This window comes from Phoxinus phoxinus (genome assembly GCF_949152265.1).
Source record: "Phoxinus phoxinus genome assembly, chromosome: 1".
In the NCBI taxonomy this organism is placed as follows: Eukaryota; Metazoa; Chordata; class Actinopteri; order Cypriniformes; family Leuciscidae; genus Phoxinus; species Phoxinus phoxinus.
In genome coordinates, this window is record NC_136876.1 from 14,147,564 (window position 1) to 14,165,778 (window position 18,215).

Sequence of the window (18,215 nt, forward strand, 5' to 3'; positions counted from 1 at the left end):
GATCAATTTTATAATGGTTAAAACCACATCAACTTTTATTAATCTATTCACTTACCCTTCAAAGTTAACTGAGTTGAAAACACAGACTTCTGTTTGATGTAAACTGTACATGTGTATACTCCTTTATCTTCAGCTGTCAGAATGTCCATACGGAGGGAGAAGTTTCCATGTTGAATCTGATCAGTAAAGAAATGAGCTCTACTCTTATAAGTTTCGTCCTGTTCTTCTGCTCGACTCTCACCATCTTTATACAGATGAACCAGAGCCTTAGTGTCTTTTCTCCTCCACTCCACCTTCAGATGCTTCACTGGTAAAGGTTTAACACTATAACAGCGCAAAACCACTGAAGATCCCAGACGAATAAATGTGTATTGAGAATATGTCACAGTGAACCCTGAAAATAAAAACACAGTTTGTTTCTAATGTGAAGTATCTTGAGGCTGATTTTTTTGTATACATATTGTAATACCGCAAAAATTGAAACAAACACACAGAGCTGTGCAAGAGACAACATTTAAGTCAGAGTTGCAGTTGATTATTCTTCTATAATTCTTAATATTCAGCAACATTGATTAGCAGAAGATAACAGATGCACTTTCAACTGTATGAAGCGTAAAACCTTGTTAACCACATTCACTCAATGAGCTGCAGCCCTGGACACAAGATCAAATATGAGTTTCAACAGTAAATATAATTACTCCATATTGGCAGCACCAATGGGAATTTCAAAAACAATGATTGTTTTTTTAAATAGGTTTCCTAAATGGTCTTGCTGCTCTCAGTGTCATTGATCACACAAACGAGTCTCACGTAGATTGTTTCATCACTCCTGGACCCTTCACACACTCACAGTTCAATACAACTGAATTACTGTCACTCTTTACAGCTCAGGCACTCAGGCGGAAGTTATTACTTTTCTTACATTTTATCTATACATACTGTATTATTACTGTGTATAAGGGGCTGTTGAATGCTTGAATCTGATTGGTTGATGTTCTAAGGTGTGCAATTATTTTCAGAGAAGCGCACGACTAAAGTAGATCTATAGGCAGATCTTGACAGCATTACAGTTCCATACACTTTGATATATCAATATCAATTTCAGTTATTTTAAAGGTCCTATAGCCTACAGAAGCAAAATAACCAAAACACACAATGACACTGACCAATCAAATAAGGTAAACAATGGGATAAAAATGACAAACTATTTACGTTTTGCCCCAAAAAGCGGAAACACATCTCTATTTCTCCTGCTCTCTCCCATACAAACATCTATCTATCTATCTATCTATCTATCTATCTATCTATCTATCTATCTATCTATCTATCTATCTATCTATCTATCTATCTATCTATCTATCTATCTATCTATCTATCTATCTATCTATCTACAGCCAACACAGCCATGTGGGGCCCACATGGGTTTGACCTGGGCTATCTAACTGGGACCCAGACAGTTTTGTCCTCGGTTTCCATGGTGGCCCTACATGGGTTTGCCCAGATGAAATGAACCCTGCTCAGTGTGCACACTACAGGCTGTTAAATGTAACACTGATCAGTGTTGGTGTTAATGAGGTAATTAAGTGATTGAATAATGATTGAGCATTATTGATGAACACCTGCTGTTAACAAGCAGAATCAGTGAAGGAGAAAACCATAATTAAAGTCACCATTATGGAGATGAGTGTGTGTTTTAGTTGGGCTCTTCACCCTTAAATAATTAACTTTCATTTTGTTTGGCTGCTGTACATGAATTATAACAGCCAGATGAACTAACAGTGATCTGGTGGTGTTGGTTGTGTTTTAACATAATCATTATTTCACAATCATTTGACCTGAATTACTGAACTCAAATGGAGTCCATTTTATGAGTTAAGTTATCTTTTTTAACTATAGAAGTACGGGCATTGTACACCGTAATATTTTTAACTTTTACAAGGTAATCCAAATAATTTCTAAAAAGTTTCTCTTGTACAAAAAAAAACACAGACATCATGAATCAGCCTGTGCATCTCAACAATGGTGACATTTATAATGCATGTTGCAGTGCATTCTGGGTTGCACCAATCAAAACTCATTCATGGCTCCCATCATGCATTGCTGCATGAATAAATAATGAGCTTGTGATCAGAGGTTGTCACCATTGCTGAGATTCATACGCTAAATCGTGATGTCTGTGTGCACCTAAAAATGAAAACACATATATTTTTTATTATATCAACGTTTCTATTTGTTCTTCTGGCTGTTATAATTCATGTACTGCAGCCAAACAAAACTTAAAGTTAATAATTTAAGGGTCAAGAGCCCAACTAAAACACACATTCATCTCCAAAATGGTGACTTTCATTATGGTTTTCTCCTTCAGTGATTCTGCTTGTTAACATCAGGTGTCTTCAATGTTGGGAATAACATATATTTTGTAAATTTTACTCATTTTAAATGGTTAACATTTAAGGAATTAACTTGATTAATTATTACTCAATTCTAATTTGTTAAATTTAATTAATAATATTGCTTGTAATTTGTATTTTAATTAATTAAATATAAATCAAATCTATGTTTTATTTTTTACAGTGCATGATGATTAGACTTTTATCATCAATCAGCTTATAGCATCTGAATGCATTTTCTCTTACTGTTCTTAACATAACAATCAGATACAACTGAGCAGAGAAAAACTAATGCTAATAAGTCAGACCCCAACTAAAGCAAACGCTGATCACCATAATGGTGGCATCAAACCAAACTATTATTTTCAATAAATCATCAACATCTTAACCTCTGTTAAAGCTCAATAAGAACTTATTTAGACGTCTACCAGAAATAAAGTCAACCTGGTTAGTAATACGTGAAGCTGGTAATGCTGTTTGTGGAGTTGTTTAATCAGATCCTGAGGGATTTAGTGTATTTTATCTTCAGTTGATTTCATCTAAGGCTGTGGCTGGAAGTAGTTGTGTTTCTCTTTCCTTCAGTGATTCTGCTTGTTAACAGCAGGTGTTCATCAATAATGCTCAATCATTATTCAATCACTTAATTACCTCATTAACACCAACACTGATCAGTGTTACATTTAACAGCCTGTAGTGTGCACACTGAGCAGGGTTCATTTCATCTGGGCAAACCCATGTAGGGCCACCATGGAAACCGAGGACAAAACGGTCTGGGTCCCAGTTAGATAGCCCACACTGTTAGACCTTACCGGGTTTTTTTACAGTAAAATACTGGCAACACTGTTGCCAGTAATTTACTGTTAATTGTACAGTTCTTTACTGTAATCTACAGTATTTTACTGTAATATACCGTTTGTTACTGTAAAATGCACTAAATTAAAACTCGAGTTAAAACTAATTTCACTTGCAGAAACCGACTGCCATAATTGACCAACTGTCATTTAAATGTATTAACTAAAATGTGTAACGCATTAATAATGTGAGAAAAGAGTTAGAACTTTCATTAGAAACCACTAAAAAACTTAAGTACATAAAAAGATTTCCACTTGACCAGCAATTACAGTCACCGCCTGTTAAATAAAGCAACATGCAGCATATCATCGATGTTTCTAGATCTTCTGCTGGACTGAAGCACAGGCTCTACTCTTCAGCACAATGGTGACCCAAAAAAATACATTTTACAGTAAACTACTGGCAACAGTGTTGCCAGTATAAACCTGTTTTATAACTTACAGTTTATTACTGTTTAAATACTTTTCGTGGGTGTGTCTTTTTATCTTACACTGTTAACCCTTTCAACCCCACAGCAACATCCGCACTACAAAGAGTAAAAAGTAACATTGACGCAGTGTTGCAGTGAGATAATTACGTGAATATGTAAGTGATTGTTGAGCATTAGTGATGAACACCTGCTGTTAACAAGCAGAATCACTAAAGGAAAGAGGAACACAAGAACAGAAAATAGAGAAACACAAGAACTACAACTGACTTCCAGCCATAACACATTATTACACGTATTATTAACCAGTTTGACTTTATTTCTGTCATACATCTACAGAAGTAGTTATTGAGATGTTAAATTGAAAATGTTTGATTTGTTACCATTATAGAGATCAGTGTTTGCTTTAGTTGGGTCGCTGATGCCAACACATTATGTTTTCTCTTGCTGCGTGAGGTGTGTTTTTGCAAGTCACACTTGTGAACACACACAGTTTGTGAATGATTGCGGTTATATCCACTATCATGACAAAATCACTAAATAGCCTGTCCATTCACTAAGTAGTTAATTCTCACTCATACATAGTTTTATTGTCAATCAAAAGTGTTATGTTACCATCACTGTGAAACAACAGCAACAATGACTAATTTATTTGTAACACAAGCATAACCTAAAACAACAGAGCTACACTGTCTTGTAGAAACACAGAGATATCACAAATTAGAACATGCATCTCAACAATGGTGGGAATATTTTTATTTTATTTTTTATTCATGCAGCAGAGCATGCTGGGAGTTTTATACTATCCTGGTACCCAGCATGCATTGCGATATTCAACTTTTGATCATCACCATTTTTGAGATTCATACGCTGATTGTTGATGTCTGTGTGTGCCTGAGACAAGCAGGAGATAATAAAATTTTAATGCACTATATGATTTAAAAATTATTCAGTTGACCTGATTAAAGAAATCTTGCTGGATTTCATGTTGTAGATTCTCAGATATATGGTATTAAACCCATAAATTCATAGCCTACATACAAAAAAGAGCAAAAACTCATGAATGATTATGACATCATCACAAAACCAAAAAAGGTAAACACCTGATCAACTTCCCTAGACTTTTTCTTGCCATAGCAAATGAGCTTTATAAACTCATTGTTACAACAGCCAGAGAGAGAAGACTGGAAAAAGTTTTTAAGTCAAGGTACAAGAGACCAACTAAAGCAAATACTGATCTCCATCATGGTGACAACAACCTTATTATTAACTAAATCCCTGTTCATTCTCAACAATAACTTGAAATAAATAATGTTAAACTGGTTTCACACTCAGTGTGGCTGGAAGTCAGTTATAGTTCTTGCGTTTCTCTTTTTTCTGTTCTTGTTTCTCTGTCCTTCAGTGATTCTGCTTATCAGGTGTTCATCAGTGTCTCAATTCTCTCACTTCTTTTCATTCAAGTGGACTATATTAGTGAACTAGTGTAGGCAATAGTGAATGAGGGTATAGGGTGTGATTGGGAAAACAGCCTCTGAGTGTCGACTTTGAGCGCTGTTAATTCACAGTATATTCCTGTAGGTATATTCCTGTATATTACTGTTTTAATGGAAAATGGTATGATATTGTAAGAATGTGGGCTTTTTCTACAGCATATCACATTTATTGCCTAGTAAAGGCACCGAGGTGGCGGTGACACCGGCTAGGGCCCTCCATCGCTGCTTGCAGCTATATTTATTTATTTATTTATTTATATATATATATATATATATATAAAAACCGCCACCCCGGTGCCTTTAGGGTTCCTGTGCACGACGGGCAATAACGTAACTCCGCTTTGACTGTTGAGAGAAGTCTGCTTTAGAGCTTGCATCAGTGTGGGTTCTGCAAAAGTGCACATCGAGGGCACATATCAGACGGACAGACAGACGGACACACACACACGCACACACACGCACACACACACACGCACACACACGCACACACACGCACACACACACACACACACACACACACAGAATGGCAGGGGGAACTCTGTCAGAGAGAGACAAAACCACATTCAAACCAAAATATCTGACTTCCTGTTGGTCGGAGCTAATGACTGTAAATGAGAAAGTTGTCCGGCTCGATGTGCACAAAATACATACCGAGTTTTGTGACTGTAGGTAAAAATAACCCCCCCCACTTTAGTCAAAAGCATCTTGAAAGTAACACACTTCCTGCTGCCAGTTGGTGGCGCTATAACTTTGACTCACATTAGTTACATCCATGTGATCGCTCTCTTACAACAAACACGCTACTGAAGTTTCATCAAGATCAGTTAATGTATGAAGACGTTATAACACATCGTGTTTCTCTTTTCTCGCCATAAATTCGTTTCCTCGCCATGGCCAAACCATTCGAGATATCAAAAATCCGTCCACAATTTAGTATCCTCAATGTCTTGACTTCATGCTGACCGAGTTTGGTGGCGATCGAAATAATTTTCTAGGAGGAGTATATAAAATTCCAGGGGGATTCGTTTTTAAACAACCCATAATAGCCGACTTCCTGTTGGACTGGCGTAAAACTTAGACCACGAAAGTTGTTCGGCCCGATTAAATCTATATGTGTACCGAGTTTCATATTATTACATGCAAACGTGTTTGATATATGGACCAAGTTTTTGGACCACGTTCAAGGGGGCGCTGTTGAGCTCCCCTGCCACGCCCGGGTACCAGCTTCAGGCCGGCCCTGATGGCCGCAGGTTCTGACCTGTGTGCAAAGTTTCAAGAGTTTTCGAGCACGTTAAGGGCCCCAAAAGTGCCCCATGCGTTTTCATACCACCCACAATAGCCGACTTCCTGTTGGGCTGGCGTAAAACTTAGAGCACGAAAGTTGTTCGGCCCGATGAGATCTAAATGTGTACCGAGTTTCATATTATTACATGCAAGCGTGTTTGATATACGGACAAGTGTTTGAATCCCATTCCAGGGGGCGCTGTCGAGCCCCCATGCCACACCCGGGTACCAGCTTCAGCCCGGCCCTGATGGCCGCGGGTTCTGACCTGTGTGCAAAATTTCAAGAGTTTTCGAGCACGTTAAGGCCCTCAAAAGTGCCAGAGATTTTGCACACAGCAGAGAAAGGGTTAAACTAAACTAGCCCCCCTCATCACACACACACACACAGATCCCCCCTCCCCTCCCCACCCCACACAGACAGACACACACACACAGAATGGCAGAGAGACAGAGAGAGACACAATTCACATTCAAACCACAATATCTGACTTTCTGTTGGTCGGAGCTAATGACTGTAAATTAGAAAGTTGTTCGGCTTGATAAGATCAAAATACACGCTGAGTTTTGTTACTGTAGGTAAAACTATAACTAAGTTATAACACACTTTATGCATCCTTTTTTAATCATAAATTCGTTTCCTCGCCACGGCCAAACCGTTCGAGATATCAAAAATCCCCTCGCAATTTAGCATCCTCCATGTCTTGACTTCATGCACACAGAGTTTCGTGGTCATCGGATGAATTCTCTGGGAGAAGTGTTTCAAATGCCAGAACATGCGTTTCCATACAGCCCATAATAGCCGACTTCCTGTTGGACTGGCGTAAAACTTAGAGCACGAAAGTTGTTCGGCCCGATGAGATCTATATGTGTACCGAGTTTCATATTATTACATGCAAGCGTGTTTGATATATGGACATGTTTTTGAATCCCATTCCAGGGGGCGCTGTCGAGCACCCCTGCCACGCCCGGGTACCAGCTTCAGTGCGGTCCTAATGGCCACGGGTTCTGACATTTGTGCAAAGTTTCAAGAGTTTTTGAGCACGTTAAGGCCCCCAAAAGTGCCCAAAAGGTAGTAAAATAATAATAATAATAATAAATATAGCTGCAAGCAGCGATTACGGGCCCAAGCCGGTGGCACCGCCACCCTGGTGCCTTTAGTTACACTAAAGGCACCGGGCTGGCGCTGCCACCGGCTTGGGCCCTCCATCGCTGCTTGCAGCTATATTTATTTATATATATATATATATATATATATATATATATATATAAAAAAAGCCGCCACGGGGTTCGGGTTCCTGTGCACGACGGGCAATAACGTAACCCCGCTTTGACTGTCGAGAAGAAGTCTGCTTTAGAGCTTGTATCAGTGTGAGTCTTTCTGCTCCCCTCCAAACACACACAGAAAAGGGGGGGCTGTCTGTGTGTGTCACATCCATGTGATCGCCCTCTTACAACAAACACACTGCTGAAGTTTCATCAAGATCAATAAATGTATGAAGACGTTATAACACATTGTGTTTTTCTTTTCTCGCCATAACTTCGTTTCCTCGCCACGGCCAAACCGTTCGAGATATCAAAAATCCGTCCGCAATTTAGCGTCCTCAATGTCTTTACTTCATGTTGACCGAGTTTGGTGGCGATAGGATAATTTTTCTTGGAGGAGTATATAAAATTCCAGGGGGATTCGTTTTTAAACAACCCATAATAGCCGACTTCCTGTTGGACTGGCGTAAAACTTAGAGCACGAAAGTTGTTCGGCCCGATGAGATCTATATGTATACCGAGTTTCATATTATTACATGCAAACGTGTTTGATATATGGACCAAGTTTTCGGACCACGTTCAAGGGGGCGCTGTTGAGCTCCCCTGCCACGCCCGGGTACCAGCTTCAGGACGGCCCTGATGGCCGCGGGTTCTGACCTGTGTGCAAAGTTTCAAGAGTTTTCGAGCACGTTAAGGGCCCCAAAAGTGCCCGAGAAGTCCCACACAGCAGAGAAAGGGTTAAAATAAAGCCCCCCTCCTCTCTCACACACACAGACACTGAGAGAGACTGGCAAAATTCCCATCAAATCACATTCAAACCAAAATATCTGACTTCCTGTTGGTCGGAGCTAATGACCGTAAATTAGAAAGTTGTCCGGCTCGTGGAGATAAATATAGATACCGATTTTTGTTACTGTAGGTAAAACTAATACCCCATTTTTGACTAAAGGTGGCGCTACTGAGCCCCTTACCACGCCCGTTTCTGAAACTTTGCACAAGTGTACTAGGCAATAAATGTAAAGTGTCTGTCGAGTTTCATGCAATTTCAAGTATGCTAAGAGTCTCAAAAACTTTAAAAAAGAATATTAAAGTTTGATGCGTTGCCATGGCAACAGTATTTAAGATATCAATAATCCTTTCACAGGTCTACATCTGCCGTGTGTTTACATTATACAGATGAAGTTTGAAGCAAATCGGTAAAAATAAGAGGGTGATTTCAAAGCATTTTGAAAGTGACACACTTCCTGCTGCCAGTTGGTGGCGCTATAACTTTGACTCACAATAGTCACATCCATGTGATGGGCCTCTTACAACAAACACACTGCTGAAGTTTCATCAAGATCAATTAATGTATGAGGATGTTATAACACACTTCCTGTTTCCAATATTCGCCATAAATTTGTTTCCTCGCCACGGCCAAACCGTTCGAGATATCAAAAATCCCCTCGCAATTTATCATCCTCCATGTCTTGACTTCATGCACACCGAGTTTCGTGGTCATCGGATGAATTCTCTGCGAGAAGTGTTTCAAATGCCAGAACATGCGTTTCCATACAACCCATAATAGCCGACTTCCTGTTGGACTGGCGTAAAACTTAGAGCACGAAAGTTGTTCGGCCCGATGAGATCTATATGTGTACCGAGTTTCATATTATTACATGCAAGCGTGTTTGATATATGGACATGTTTTTGAATCCCATTCCAGGGGGCGCTGTCGAGCCCCCCTGCCACGCCTGGGTACCAGCTTCAGCGCGGCCCTAATGGCCGCCGGTTCTGACCCGTGTGCAAAGTTGCAAGAGTTTTTGAGCACGTTAAGGCCCCCAAAAGTGCCCAAAAGGTAGTAAAATAATAATAATAATAATAAAATATATATATATATATATATAAAAAGCCGCCACCCCGTTGCCTTTCGGGTTCCTGTGCACGACGGGCAATAACGTAACCCCGCTTTGACTGTCGAGAAGAAGTCTGCTTTAGAGCTTGTATCAGTGTGAGTCTTTCTGCTCCCCTCCAAACACACACAGAAAAGGGGGGGGACTCACATTAGTTACATCCATGTGATCGCTCTCTTACAACAAACACGCTACTGAAGTTTCATCAAGATCAATAAATGTATGAAGACGTTATAACAGATCGTGTTTCTCTTTACTCGTCATAATTTCGTTTCCTCGCCACGGCCAAACTGTTCGAGATATCAAAAATCCGTCAGCAATTTAGTATCCTCAATGTCTTGTCGTCAGGCTGACCGAGTTTGGTTGCGATTGGATGAATTTTCTAGAAAGAGTGTTTCAAATTCCAGGGGCATGCGTTTTCATACCACCCACAATAGCCGACTTCCTGTTGGGCTGGCGTAAAACTTAGAGCACGAAAGTTGTTCGGCCCGATGAGATCTAAATGTGTACCGAGTTTCATATTATTACATGCAAGCGTGTTTGATATACGGACAAGTGTTTGAATCCCATTCCAGGGGGCGCTGTCGAGCCCCCCTGCCACACCCGGGTACCAGCTTCAGCCTGGCCCTGATGGTCGCGGGTTCTGACCTGTGTGCAAAATTTCAAGAGTTTTCGAGCACGTTAAGGGCCCCAAAAGTGCCCGAGATTTTGCACACAGCAGAGAAAGGGTTAAACTAAACTAGCCCCCCTCCTCACACACACACACATACACAGATCCCCCCCTCCCCTCCCCACCCCACACAGACAGACACACACACACACAGAATGGCAGAGAGACAGAGAGAGACACAATTCACATTCAAACCACAATATCTGACTTTCTGTTGGTCGGAGCTAATGACTGTAAATTAGAAAGTTGTTCGGCTTGATAAGATCAATATACACGCTGAGTTTTGTAACTGTAGGTAAAACTATAACTAAGTTATAACACACTTTATGCATCCTTTTTTAATCATAAATTCGTTTTCTCGCCACGGCCAAACCGTTCGAGATATCAAAAATCCGTCCGCAATTTAGCATCCTCCATGTCTTGACTTCATGCACACCGAGTTTCGTGGTCATCGGATGAATTCTCTGGGAGAAGTGTTTCAAATGCCAGAACATGCGTTTCCATACAGCCCATAATAGCCGACTTCCTGTTGGACTGGCGTAAAACTTAGAGCACGAAAGTTGTTCGGCCCGATGAGATCTATATGTGTACCGAGTTTCATATTATTACATGCAAACGTGTTTGATATATGGACATGTTTTTGAATCCCATTCCAGGGGGCGCTGCCGAGCCCCCCTGCCACGCCCGGGTACCAGCTTCAGCCTGGCCCTGATGGCCGCGGGTTCTGACCTGTGTGCAAAATTTCAAGAGTTTTCGAGCATGTTAAGGCCCTCAAAAGTGCCAGAGAAGTCCCACACAGCAGAGAAAGGGTTAAAATAAAGCCCCCCTCCTCACACACACACACAGACACTGAGAGAGACTGGCAAAATTCCCATCAAATCACATTCAAACCAAAATATCTGACTTCCTGTTGGTCGGAGCTAATGACTGTCAATTAGAAAGTTGTCCGGCTTGGGGAGATAAATATAGATACCGATTTTTGTTACTGTAGGTAAAACTAATACCCCATTTTTGACTAAAGGTGGCGCTACTGAGCCCCTTACCACGCCCGTTTCTGAAACTTTGCACAAGTGTACTAGGCAATAAATGTAAAGTGTCTGTCGAGTTTCATGCAATTTCAAGTATGCTAAGAGTCTCAAAAACTTTAAAAAAGAATATTAAAGTTTGATGCGTTGCCATGGCAACAGTATTTAAGATACACTGTAAAAAAAATCCCGTATTTTTTACGGAATAATGCTGGCAACTTTGGTTGCCAGAACAATTCTGTAAAAAATACATTAAAACTGTAATCACCTTTACGGAGCAGCATGTAAGTTTTACATTTTAAACTGGTATATTTAACAATGGATTTCAGCAATATTGACATGGCCATAAAGTTATTGAACAAATTCCTTCAGTAAGAATTGAAGACACCTGATGTTAACAAGCAGAATCACTGAAGGAGAAAACCATAATTAAAGTCACCATTATGGAGATCAGTGTGTGTTTTAGTTGGGCTCTTGACCCTTTAATTGTTAACTGTAAGTTTTGTTTGGCTGCTGTACATGAATTATAACAGCAGATGAACAAAGAGAAACAGTGATCTGATGGTGTTGGTTGTGTTTTAACATAATCATTATTTCACAATCATTTAACCTGAATCACTGAACTCATATAAATTCCAAAATCTGAGTTAGATTTGTTATATTAATTTCAGCTGCATTATATTTTTAGGATTTTCAACAAAATTCAAACAATCAAATCAATATAAATACAAATAAAAATATTATGTATACACGCAGACATCAAGATTTAGCGTATGACTCTCAGCAATGGTGACAAACAGATCACCTCTGACCATAAGCTCATTATTTATTAATGCTGCAATGCATGATGGGAGCCATGAATGAGTTTTGATTGGTGCAACCCAGAATGCACTACAACATGCTTTATAAATGTCACCATTGTTGAGATGCACAGGCTGATTCTTGATATCTGTGTGTCTCTTTTTTGAACAAGAGAAACTTTTTAGAAATTATTTGGATTGCATTGTAAAAGTTAATAATATTATGGTGTACAAGACCAGTACTGTTATAGTTAATAAAGGTAACCTAACTCATGAATTGTACTCCATATGAGTTCAGTGATTCAGGGTAAATGATTGGAGAAGAGTATTCCTGCACAACGGGAGGCTGCAATTTCAGGACCCCATTTCTAGGAACGCAGTTCCAGGACCCTAGTTTAATGTGATAGCGCCACCTACAGAACTGCATCACCAAAAACACAAATGTAACCCCTTTCACGGCAAAGATCACATTGTTGATCACAACAGATTGTTGTTCAACATTCATTACTCGTTAAAACATCACACTCTTATTTTATCTGGACAAACCTAGCATCATTAGAAAGATTTAAGACTTGATAGTGTTTATGTTAAACTCAAACAGCGAACACAGAGAGATCTGGGTCTCCTCTTCCTGATTTGTGTCAGTAATGTACGCAAGTCTCATTCGCTGTACAGCTGTCAATCATCTCACGTGGTTCAACGTGACAATAATCCTGCCCTTCTGCATGACGCGGTCCTGTTATCCGTGATAACAAAGCTAAGACACATATCTTCACCTGAAACAAGAAGCTAATAAATGCAGGATTTCGAGTTTATGTGGTTTGTGTGTGATTTTCGTGCGATTTTGGGTATTTTCATATGAATTAAGAATGTTTACAGTATTGCCAAGCAAGGTGTAGCCATTAGCTGCATATAAATTGCTTTATTATACCATATTTCAACATCTTTTTATGACTTAAAACCATTTTAAACCGCGACCTGAATATGGTACAAATACTCGGTGGTGGTTTAAAGTGAGCTTTATGTCACAGGTCGGGGTGGACTTCCCTCCCCTTCAGCAACGTACCACCTCGAGGAGTTACCCAGAGACACAAAGGAGCAGACAAGGTAATGATAGAGAACGTTTATTTTTATTTACTTAAAACATGTCCAATCTCCTTTTCTATCCAGCAGGTGGCGTGGGTGGGTCACCCTTCAGTCCTTCGCGACAGAAGTACGCAATGGAGCAATCGCGGTTAAAGCTCCGCACGGTGGTTCCTCTTCAGCCTGACGTAAGCAATGGAGAGTAAGTGATAGCTCAGGCACTGGCGGGGGTTGTACAGCAACTCCTCTTCGGCTGGAGGTAGGTAGTGGGGGGTAGGTAAATGCTCAGAATGGACGGGGGCTTGCACAGCGACTCCTCTTCGGCTGGAGGTAAGTACTGGAAGATAAGTAATGGATGGTAAGTAATGGCTCGGGCACTGGTGGGGGTTTGCACAGCAACTCCTCTTCGGCTGGAGGTAAGTAATGGAGAGTAAGTGGTGGCTCAGGCACTGGTAGGGATTTGCACAGCAACTCCTCTTCGGCTGGAGGTAAGTAATGGCAGGCAAGTAATGGCTCAGGCACGGGCGGGGATCTGCACAGCAACTCCTCTTCGGCTGGAGGTAAGTAATGGACGGTACGTAATGGCTCAGGCACTGGTGGGGGTTTGCACAGCAACTCCTCTTCGGCTGGAGGTAAGTAATGGACGGTACGTAATGGCTCAGGCACGGGCGGGGGTCTGCACAGCAACTCCTCTTCGGCTGGAGGTAAGTATGGAAGGTAAGTAATAGCTCAGGCACTGGTGGGGGTTTGCACAGCAACTCCTCTTCGGCTGGGGGTAAGTATGGAAGGCAAGTAATAGCTCAGGCACGGGCGGGGGTCTGCACAGCAACTCCTCTTCGGCTGGAGGTAAGTATGGAAGGTAAGTAATAGCTCAGGCACTGGTGGGGGTTTGCACAGCAACTCCTCTTCGGCTGGGGGTAAGTATGGAAGGTAAGTAATGGCTCAGGCACGGGCGGGGGTCTGCACAGCAACTCCTCTTCGGCTGGGGGTAAGTATGGAAGGTAAGTAGTGGCTCAGGCACGGGCGGGGGTCTGCACAGCAACTCCTCTTCGGCTGGAGGTAAGTATGGAAGGTAAGTAATGGCTCAGGCACTGGTGGGGGTTTGCACAGCAACTCCTCTTCGGCTGGAGGTAAGTATGGAAGGTAAGTAATGGCTCAGGCACGGGCGGGGGTCTGCACATCAACTCCTCTTCTGCTGGGGGTAAGTATGGAAGGTAAGTAGTGGCTCAGGCACGGGCGGGGGTCTGCGCAGCAACTTCTCTTCGGCTGGAGGTAAATAACGGAGCAAGCGTTAGTGGAACATTGACAGCAAAGGAAGAGAATCGTCGGCCGGGCTCCAGTACTCCGTCAAGGATGGTCCCCCGAAGGACTCCCTCGCTCCCTCCACAACAGTCAGGCCACAGCGCCAATCAGCCTCTTCCCCTCAGGACAATGATGGCTACTGACACCAGCAGGGCAGTTTCTCTATGTTCACAGAGCAAACGTGACGAATAACAGACTGAACATTCATCAACTGAATCTTCTTACCACAGAGCAACGATGACAGCATTCGATGGCAGAAGACGACTTCTCACAGAGCAACGATGGCAGTATTCAAGGGCAGAGGGCAGTGTCTCTATGTTCACAGAACCCCAGAAGGGTATACAGGCTTCAGTCGTCTACAGCTGGGCTTTCTCTCCACAGGACAGCAACAACAGCATTTAATAGCAGAGGGCAGTTTCTCTATGTTCACAGAGCAAACGTGATGAATAACAGACTGAACATTCAGCAACTGAATCTTCTTACCACAGAGCAGCGATGACAGCATTCGGTGGCAGAAAACTATTTCTCACAAATCCTCTTCCACTTGGACAGGACAAAGTGGCATTCCTGCAGAGCGTATACTCAATACACAACAGTTAGTAAATTCCAGTTCGGCCTTCGGAGCCTACGAGGAGACGACTGAGAGCAGGCAGACATAAAACTTCAGTTTCCACACTAGTGCATAAGTCAGTCACTTCAAATGATCACACGTGTTCACTTCACATTAGGTACTGCAACTCACATCAACTCACAGTGAATAGGGTCTCTTATCGTAGCCCCCAGTCGACTCGCTCCGCTCCACTGACAAACCGTGCATCCAAACTGTATATACGGTTGGCGATAGAGTCCCAACTGGCATTGAACAATTTAGAACAGAACTCACCGGACACCGGGGGGTTTCACCTCATCATAGCATTTTCTTCCTAGTAGGGAGTCCTTTCCCAATCTGTCCTCTTATATATCGTCCGATGCAAAACGCTCCACTTCGGCTGAGCACTGGAACAGCACAGCAAGGTCTTAACGGTTCAACAGTACATGAAACATTCGGCTGAAATACCTTCTCTTCTTCTGAACAGGGCAGAGGCTTCAAGGAGGCGTGTGGCGACCACCAGGCGGGGAGGACACTTGGAGCGCAACGCTCCACTTGGCTGGGCGCTGGAATAATACAGCAAGACTTTAACTATTCAACAGTTTATGGAACATTCAGCTGAATTACCTTCTCCTTTTCTGGACAGGACAGAGGCTTCAAAGAGGCGTGTGGAGACCACCAGGCGGGGAGGACACTTGGAGCGCAACGCTCCGCTTCGCTGGGCACTGGAACAAACACAGCACGGTTCTAACAGTTCAACAATATATGAGGCACTCAGCATTAACGGAGCCGGGTCTTCTCAACGCAGGAAGTTGGGCGCTTGTTTTATCAAAACCCTTCTTTAGAGACAGCGGGTGGAAGACTGTAGGAGAAGAGTGCACGGCAGACTTCTATTACTTCTCCACACAATAATTTCACTTCACAGCACAAACCGTGTGAATCGTCACTTCAGGCACTGCAATTCCACTCGCACACCGTGCATTCGGGCCAGCACTCACCCACCGGTCTTTCTCCCACCAGATCGGATCTCGTCTTTGGCCAGGGCTTGACTTCGCTCCAGGAAAAGCAGAAGAACGGTGCAGCGATTATCACATTCGGCAAGGAGAGGACAGAAGTTGGAGACAGATCAACAATTCACTCGGTGTACTAGTTCACTCGTGCCACTCACTTTCCAAACTGTCAACACCACTTCAGTGTTAGTGCATATAAACAACGGATCCAATACTCATCACTTTGCGTCCTTCCCACTGCTGACGATATTCCTTAGGTGTTCGCTGACAAATCCTTCACCCTTTTCTTCCTACTACTCAGCTTCAATCTTCACCCGTTCCACAGCCCAGCCTCAATAAAAAGAACAACCCGCCAACGAGCACAGTATCACACGGGAGGAGAACCACCCTCACAGTCTGTTTTCTCTCTGTTTTTAAAGCCCCATCTCAATATGTGTCCCTCTCACAGCGTTCCCTGTAATTGCCCCACACCTGCTGTCACTCAGGCAATTGGCCTCGCTGCCATGTCAACAGATTCAGGCCACATTTACACATAGCTGGGTATTTAGAGAAACGAATATTTCCCCCCCTCCGTTTTCAATAATAACATCGTGCACACAACCCGCATAAATACGCCGTAGAGCGCCTTTATAACTATGCCAAACCTATGGGCGGCAGTGTAGGGAGAAGAATAAAGCCATGCAAGCCAATAAGAATCATCAGAATCGACAAGAGAGAACCTAAAACCCCGTTTCTCCCAGTTGACACGACAACACATAACCGGCGTTTTCAGAAATCTCCACTTTGGCCGGAGTTTTTAGAAATAATCGTTTTCTGGGATAAAAACGGCGTTTTTGTGTAAATGACAGGCCAAAACGCAGAGAAATATCTGCATTTTCCCATCGTGTAAACGGGGCCTCACAGTGCATAGAAACGGATGTTCCCCGTGACACTATTGAGAAATGCACTTATGGTATGAAAATGTTAAGGACGAATCGAGAAATGTACCAAAGCGAAACAAAAATTGTAATTGTGACGTTCTATCTTAGTTTCCGTTTCATAACTTTAGTCTTTTAGTTTGTTTTCCTGTGTCTCATTACTGTTTCTTTTGTTCTAGTTACTAGATTTCATTCACCGATCTCTTGTTTAGTTCCTTGTTTGCTTATGTATATACAGTATGCCTTTAGTTCCCTCAGTTCTTTGTTCAGGTATTGTCTTTATGTTGCTGTGAAGCTGTTGTGTTATGTCTTCTCCAATCTCCCCATTCCAGTTGTTTCCTTTGTTATTTTGTTAACGTAAAAGCTGCATATAGATCTCTCTTTGCCTGAGCTGCCGTGACATTAATAGCAGTGAATGGCATTTAATTCATAGATAAATTAATTGTAGCTGCTTGGTTCACAGATAACAGTAACTTTTGCTTAGTTGATACGAGATTTTTTTGTTTCCTGAGGCCCAAACAACATGTTGGCATATAATGACACAACTTCACATGCACTTTTTTAATGAACCTCATCAGCAAGAAAACTCTCATTTGTCAGTTTATGGCAGTGGTCCTCAAACTTTTTAGAGTGGCGTACCCCCTGAGGCTTTTAACATCCTCGTATTCTCGTCGCTTCATAAAATTATAGTTGAACCACTGTAGTCACATGGACTACTTTAACGATGTCTTCACTACCTTTCCGGGCCGTCAAAGTGTGAATTAAATGGCTTTCAATGGAGCCCGTCCTTAGCCATCGGATTTCATCAAAGTTGGATGAAAAACTTGACATGAGGGCGAGTAATTAATGACAGAATTTACATTTTTTTTGGTGAACTAAATCGACCTAAATCTCTTTAAATCGATCTCCATGGACAGTCTGTGTCTATATTTGTTCTTCGTGCTAGTATAATCCCCACTTTTATAAAGGTAGGCTACATTGTGTGAATGCAGGCAGTTTTGACCGCAAAAGATGAGGTCATTTGATTACCGGATGTCATCCCAGTCAACACGGTGATCTCACAGTGATCTCATAATGTGGTCACAACGTGAGCAATGTGAGTTCACAGTGAGCTAAAAGTGTAACCTCACAGCGCACTCACTGTGTGCTCATGGCCGCAATATGAGCTCATCCCAGCAAGAAATGTTATTGTTCTATGAATATTTTGAGAGCATTATA

The 18,215-nt window shown here is 42.0% G+C and overlaps 1 protein-coding gene across 1 annotated transcript in view; it reads right to left on the minus strand.

Moving 5' to 3' along the window:
• Nucleotides 1-18,215, minus strand: part of LOC307009927 (uncharacterized protein) — a gene marked incomplete at its 3' end in the record, with an annotated part of 130,676 nt that overhangs the window by 75,874 nt on the left and 36,587 nt on the right. The window contains exon 5 of the mRNA XM_079634148.1: nt 56-394. Within this exon, the coding sequence (XP_079490274.1) occupies nt 56-394 (339 nt within the window). The remainder of the gene's footprint in view (nt 1-55; nt 395-18,215) is intronic.